We start from the raw sequence: 7,403 nt of genomic DNA on the forward strand, positions 1-7,403 counted from the left end.
GGGTCTCATGAAATACTCGTTTGGGTTAATATGTCCCTTGTGAGCCCTCCATGTTTAGAGAAGTACAATTACAAAATTGTTGGATAAATCCTTTAAATTAATTACATTTTTATGTCATCTCTCATTCTCTTATCTCTGTGTAGAGATCTTTCAAAAACCAAGCCAGCGATGCCTCACCTGTGCTTGTTCCTCTCCTCTCTCTCTATCCGCTGCAGTCTCTCCTCTCTCTCCCCGCGGCGGCGCTCCCGCTCGGCCGCCAGAGATTCCTGGTGTTGTCGGTAAGAGGAGGAGACGAGACCTCCCAAAGCAGGCCTGAAGGAAAGAGCGAGAGAAGAATAAAAAAGTTTTGATTACACAACTGCACGGCAATGCTGTGATTCTCAAGAACCATTTGGGTTTTTCAAGCACTCCACTGCGATAGTAAACATTTCTTCCAAGAGCCTTGTGCGAAAGATTGAGGTCTGGGGTGAGCAACTGTGGCACGCTGCCCATTTTTAAATGAATGAATTAACTGGAGTATGGCTTAAGCATATTTCTAATAAATTGCACCTTATGCACATTGCCCATCCTTATTAAAACACTCGATGTCGACTAAATTAGTGAAATGATCTCTGCATTACCCTCTTATATTACATTACTCTCACAATATTTCACCATTTCTGTGTATTTTAAAGGATGTTTTAATGTATGTGTGCAGGTACATGTCGGTGCTCTCCTTTCACCTGGAGCTGGTGGGCGTACTTGGGGAGCTGAGGGAGGAGTAGGACGTGAGACTTCCATTCCTGGGTGAGAGAAGGGGTGAGAAAATGGGTGACAGTGAGTGACATCTTCAGTCACCCAGTTACACGACACCAAGGCTGCTGGCGAGAAACGAATGTGACACCTTGTTACATAACAGGAAGGCTGTTGGTGCAACACTAGCGTGGCATTGATTCATAACGGTTGTGTTGTTTATTTCCTTGTGTTTCTGGAAGATTCCAGGCAAGGAGTTTCACCTCACTATCAGTCCGCTGTGAATCGGAAAATACCCTTTGCGAAAGCATATTTATGTTCACAAGTTATTTAGCCAGGCAAACATTAAAACTGAGGTGAAATGGTGTAAATATGCACAATTATTAGACTGTGAGTCAGCATCGGAATATAGGATTGTCATAACTTTATATGGAAATACAGTCCTAATATAGCAAGAAAAAAATCTTACGTAGTAATACAGTGAATGGAAATGGAGTTCCACTAAATAACCATAAGAAGAGAGGATATATTACATACTGTACTTGAAAAGAAGGGAAGAGCTGTGACACTGGGAAACAAAGCAGTGATTGCAAACAGGTGCGAACTATCCACGCATTGACAGAGCTAAGAAAAAGAGACGTGAAGGAACAATAGGTGATAATAAGAGAGTTGACAGGCTGAAGGTGTGAAGCAGTGCAGTCAAAGAAGTGTGAAGAACTGGTGAAAAGTGGAGGTGATGAAAAACAAACGTGGTGCAAAGAGATCCAAGCTGGTGCAAGGGTGAAAGCCAGAAAGAGAAGTGGAAATAGAAAAAGTACAAGTGGAACACCGAAGACCTGCAAGGAAAGCGTTCTGTGCTTCTTGAACTCATGGGAGACTGAGTTCTCCTGACCGTCTAACCTGGGAGACGTCGTTTTGGGTGACTCCTCGCTGGGTTTGGGCGGAGCCGGGGGTGACGGCTCCTCATGGAGGTCGTAGGAGAACAGGTGGAAGGGTGAGTGGGGCATGTAAGGCAGGCATTCGGGGGTGGGACGGGAGCTGCCGCGTGATGGCGGGGTGACCTCCTTGGTAGCCGGTACGGTGACGATGGACCTCTTCCTGGCCAGCAGGCTGGACAGAAAGGAGGGTTGTGCTGGGGGGCTGAGAGGGGAGGAGACTGAGGGAGAGAAGGTGGGAGTAGATGGGGAGTGGTGGGTGGGCGCTGGAGGTGGTTCAGTCCGATTCCTCTGCTCCTCCTCTTTTATATTCTCCTTTCTGGAAGTGATGGTGATGGACTGGACGGATGTTCGGTGACCTATGGTTGGAAGGTGCCTGGCCGGGCTAGGAACAAAGGAATGGATTGAGAGGAATAAATGGACGAAACTGGGCAAATGAAAGAGAAGTAGTACCATGTGTAACCCACTGGAGCCAAAGCCAAGTACATAAGCCACAAGGAGATCAAACCAACCGAAAACAGAGACAACTAAAGAGCTTTGTGGCTTCATATACAGACCGCCTATGTACTATAAGACCACAGGTCATTACTTCATTTAAATGTTACCACCATGCCCTAAAATACCTGAGGGTGGTCAGTTTAGACACTGTATCAGCCCCCTCCTGCTCATCTGAATCAGACTCAGTCACTGGAGTCTCCTCTTCCTCCTCCTCCTCCTCCTCCTCCTCTATCCCATCCTCACATTCTTCCTCTCTGTAGTAGAGGCAGGGTGGGGAAGGATGAATGGATGGTTGGGTGGGAGGGGAGGATTGAGGGAGAGATGATGCGATACATAAGACAAGCATGCAAATGGAAATCACCACACTTTTGAAGAAATGAACAGACGGAAGGGAACAAAAGGAGGAAGGGAGAGACGGAGGGTTAGATGAGATTGATGTGTGGAAATAATATGAACAACTGCACAATCAAACCACAAAAAACATATGTGACGCTCAAAGACAACAGACAAGGACATGGACAGGGAATTAAGTGACAGAAAAAGACAAGGTTTAAGACAAGAGAAAACACAGAAATGAAACAGGGGAAAGGGAGGGTGAATGTTTCACATTACACACTCCATGTCTCCAGGGAGGTAGTTTTACATGCACAAGTAGATGTTGACATGGAAAGGGAAAGGAATGCTGAAAGGAGAATAAGCCATGGCTGAAGAACTGACTTGAGATCAGTGTCACCCGACCGCATTGCCTAGTGAAACCAGACGAACCTTGTTGCAGCGAGTCGGAGTGTGCTGCCAGGTGTTGTTCCACAAGACCAGAGCCATGTGTGTGCGACGAATGGGACGGCCAATAAAAGTTTTGTTTGTGTTTCTGACTTCCACCCATTACTTCATTCAATCAACCATATTCAAGTGGATTCACACGCAACTATGTAGAATTTTTATTTCCGTTTCAAGATACAAATGTGTGCTAGAATGCACACTCCTACACACAACCACCATTTTAATGCTAATGGGTGCGACGGACATAACCTGCTTCGGTCAAGTTACAAACTGACAGGATAAAGAGACAAAGTGTTGAGGACATAAAGAGGAAAGACTTACCTGAGGTTAGCAGCTACAACCGGCTTTAATTCCCCTTTTTGCGCATACATACACAGCACTGAAATAAGCCGGTGATGGTTTAATAAAGTGTAAGCTTGTATTAGAATCACAAACGCTGAAGGCTTGTGCAGCTTTTTTATCACTTTAAGTGGAGCACAAGTCTGCACCAGTATTTCCATGCAGAATGAAAAGCCCACTCAGAGTGCTCAATTGTGACAGGAGACACACAAGTATGTTACAGCATGTAAGTAAGGAGCAGGGGTAGGAAACCATCGGCAGAAGGCCACAGAGGTCAGCAGCTGAACTTCTTTCTAAGAGACCTTTGAACTCACATGGATGGAAGGAAACCTGACAGTGCTCTGGAGCAGAAAATGTTGGTACAAGACAGTCAGTACTCAAAAGGGATAACAAAAATTTGGCACCAATCATTCTTTTCACCTGCTGAGAACCAACACCTTCATGACGCTTTCTATAATGTCCCTATAACTTGTTAATTCCGACACTCCTTCATCTTTTCCCAGTCTCTCACCTCCCGCTCGTGTCCTCAGCTCTCTGTCCATTGAAAGGCTGGAAGCCGGCTCTCTGCGGGGACGGGCTGCAGGGGGAGGCCTGACCGGTTCGCCCAAGAGAGGCCCTGCGGCTCCGCCTTCTCTCTAGGCCACACTTTTTGTCACCGCCCCCAAGGCTGACTCGTCGGCGGTCCCGGCGTCCCATTGGCGGAGGCTGGGTGTCATCGTCGCCATCTTCATGCCGTAGGGTCATCTGGAGGAAAAGTCGATTGGGTGGGAGTTGTGATGGAGGACTGACGCATTGAGTAAATGTACTATAAATACTGTATGGAGTCCTATTCATTGAATGTAAGCAGCACTTACTAGATGAATTCTTAAACAAAACCCAAATATCAGCTGACAATATCTTCCTTGTGATCTTATGACTTTGTGTGTCTCAAACCTCATAGATGTTGAGCTGCTCAACCAAGTCCAGATCTGTGCCTTTCCGCCCCAGATGTCTTTGGGACACTGTGTCCATGCCTTGTTCCTCCAGACCATCGACCATGTCGTAAAATGAGTCCTGATCAGGCAGTGTTGCAAGTGTCTGCAAAGAGAAAAGGAGACGGAAAAGTCATCAAGGCGTAACTGAGGTTTGAAATGCTTTTAAACATTTAAGTGGCTAAATTCCCAAATATTGCAATGTTGCATTACAGTAATTTCATTATAGTTGGGGCAGAGAATCCCTGAAACAGCACAATTAAAGAAATGTTGGGGGGAACTCTGGGATATCTTTAATAACAAAATTAATTAAAAAAAATGAAATAAATAACAAATTAAGGAAAGAAAAGACCAGACTGGCAAATACAGTACGGGTACTTCTGCAAAACCTCAAGGTTGCGCCACTTGTTGAGGGGATTAGAAAACTGAAGATCCAATAGATGTCAATGTAATGTTATGTGTGTTTGAATCAGTTGTATGTTTTATTTGTTGTTAAACGAAAAGGTTGTTTTATAGACATGTCGAATAATTATTTTGCGACCTTGCCTGTACCGAAGAGTTCAAGATACTAAATTAAGGTTGATCAGTTTGCCGTCATGCCCCTTCAGTCCTGGGTTGTATAAATGACCCAACCCAGTCATCGGATATTGCTTATCCATAGTTGGAAGAATCACCTGGTATTGTTAGGCTAAATGTCATCTGTTAATAACGAACCTGTTTATAGCCAGCTGTTTGATCTACAGTCTGATGCTGCTGTACTCTATGACTGTACTGCAGCTATCTATCCATCGGTAATAACTGTCACCAGCATCATTTAGTCATTTACCGCACTGAAGGTGAATATTCAAGTATCTTATGTGCCTGAAATGTCCGGTTTGATTTGTTTCACAACCTGCCGCACAACAGATTTCCGGAATTTTCCCATTTCTCATCTAATGTGACAGCTTTCCCCCAAAATACGGTGTGGCCTTTTGGATGACGAGATGCCGGTCTGGTCTGTAATACCAGTGTCCATATCACAGTTATATAAGTACATAATAATAAAAAAGTGTATAAACATTCAGTATATAAACACTACAGACATGGGCACCTTATTAATGAGGGTCATGGCGTAGACCAGCAGCTCTGTGTCCACTCCGTCCTTCTCATGCAAAATCTCCATAGTATTGGACCACGCCTTGCATCCTGGAAATCAGTCCATTACAAATAAAAGTCACTCTTGATGCAACCACACCTCCTTATATGTCAACCTGGGCCATAAACTAAATAGTTAAATAACACAGCATAATGAATGAGAACAAGCTCCTCTGCAGCTCGTGGCGTGTTGACTGATTTAATACCTCTCTTGGTGTCCACAGAGGTGATGGCTTCTATCAGCAGTGGGGCGTTGGACTCGGAGTACTCAACAAACACTAACAATAGCTTCAGAGTTGTTTTCACCACCAGCCGGAACTTGAGAGGAGGAATACAGATACAGAAACAACACAAACAATGGATATATTATGGTGACCATCATGTTGGAAACATGTTTTTCTATTCTATTCGCATCATGATATATCTTTAAATCCTTGTTTATTATGGGCTTCTAGACAAGAGAGTTTAAATTCACATGGTATAGATTTAGCCATATGGGCAACAAGGAAATTCATATAGACCTTATTTATGTTTATATGTATATCTCTCAATAATGTTGTCTCAATGATGATAAGATGGCTTAATGATGTTACTCCAAGTTTTACAAGTTTAATATTAGATAAAGATAGGGAGTCCTTTTGCTGTAAATGTGCTACTATATGTCCACATTGAATATTATTCAAATGAAAGGCATTCTTATAAATTAACAAAAAAAGAAAACGTTGTGCTTCAGCCACTGTAATCAAAACTGATACTTTAAGTGCAAAGAGCACCTTCACACATGAAAATGCCACAAGGCCAACAAAAGACACCACAAACAAGTCAGGACACAGAATACATCGACAGCCTGCTTGAGTGTACATTCTTTTTTTGTATTTTTTGTTTTTTTGTATGGATGCTCATCTATACCTTTGAGCCAACAAGAGTGTACAGCCACTGGATTGTCTGAGCATGCCCAATGACACCGTTCATCCCATCTACATACAGCATGATCTGCCCCAGAGCTGAGAAAGAGGGAGGAGAACGAAACAAAGAGTTAGAGGGAGAGGACAAATATAGAAAGATGATTCAACACTTGCTGTAAACAAACCAACCGAGCACACCAAATTGCAACTGTGTGCAGCACACAAGTCCATCTACTGTAGCTATATATAGCAGGGACTAAAAGTTTCCTCCCTTGGATCTTTATGATCTTTAAAATACAAAGAGCAGAAAATGGAAATGATTTGGAAAAGTAATTGTTTTCAAGCCTAAGTGGTATACTTTATTTTATATAAAGTAGTTCCAGCTCAACCTGCTTGAACATTAAAGGATAATAAAGTACAAATGTAATACATGCACCTTAAATTACTTGAGAACTTGTTGCTAACACTGCTGGAAAATCCACAAAAAACAACCGACTGAGAAGGAAGTCTACCAACCTGGAGCTTGGTTAGAAAGTTGAGGAGGACAGACGAGAACTGGACACTTAACCAAAATATAAATAGATTGAAAGTCAAAATGAAAGTGAAGACAATTCTATTATATAACGCTACGACCTAGATAATAAAAAGAGTTTCTGTGAAGCAAGATAGAGGTCAGCTCACACACATCGAGAACGAGAGACGGAAGAAACAAGTTTGATTTCATCCTCCTGAACCATGTATATGGACTCGAATTTGAAAGCTGAAGTTTTGTCTTCAGTTCTTGGACAAATTGTTAAAGCCTATGACAAGAACTTATGCAAGACAAAAGACAATATTTTGAGTGTTGATGACTTTCATCTCCACAACCTCATCGGGCAAAAACAGGCTCGTGGGAAGCAATTTTTCATCGACGGGATAACGTTTTTTGACTCTGTGTATGATTACGACTTCACTGATCTCTCTGACTCGGCTGAGTATATGAGAGGGGATGAGCTTTACCAGCGCCCAAAAGGTTGGTACCACATGGCCTTAAAGGTCAAAGGTAGATATCCAGATGGAGACGCCTGGTTGGGCACAGAAGGATGGAGGAGTCACTCTGTGCCTGGAGA

General features: G+C 43.2%; 1 protein-coding gene across 8 annotated transcripts in view; it reads right to left on the reverse strand.

Annotated features, from left to right (window-relative positions):
• The window catches only part of fhod3a (formin homology 2 domain containing 3a), a 48,617-nt gene that overhangs the window by 11,882 nt on the left and 29,332 nt on the right, over nt 1-7,403 (reverse strand). For 3 of the 8 annotated variants that reach the window (XM_031853764.1, XM_031853765.1, XM_031853763.1), the window contains exons 6-15: nt 6,299-6,393; nt 5,596-5,707; nt 5,346-5,440; nt 4,218-4,361; nt 3,796-4,028; nt 3,599-3,625; nt 2,291-2,530; nt 1,633-2,052; nt 723-782; nt 178-312 (exon numbers count right to left, since the gene is read on the reverse strand). In XM_031853764.1, the coding sequence (XP_031709624.1) occupies nt 178-312; nt 723-782; nt 1,633-2,052; nt 2,291-2,530; nt 3,599-3,625; nt 3,796-4,028; nt 4,218-4,361; nt 5,346-5,440; nt 5,596-5,707; nt 6,299-6,393 (1,561 nt within the window). The remainder of the gene's footprint in view (nt 1-177; nt 313-722; nt 783-1,632; nt 2,053-2,290; nt 2,531-3,598; nt 3,626-3,795; nt 4,029-4,217; nt 4,362-5,345; nt 5,441-5,595; nt 5,708-6,298; nt 6,394-7,403) is intronic. The other 5 variants (XM_031853766.1, XM_031853767.1, XM_031853768.1 and 2 more) reach the window with 5 other exon arrangements.

Source organism: Anarrhichthys ocellatus, unplaced genomic scaffold, assembly GCF_004355925.1.
Source record: "Anarrhichthys ocellatus isolate YVR2014 unplaced genomic scaffold, GSC_Weel_1.0 scaffold14, whole genome shotgun sequence".
Taxonomy (NCBI): Eukaryota; Metazoa; Chordata; class Actinopteri; order Perciformes; family Anarhichadidae; genus Anarrhichthys; species Anarrhichthys ocellatus.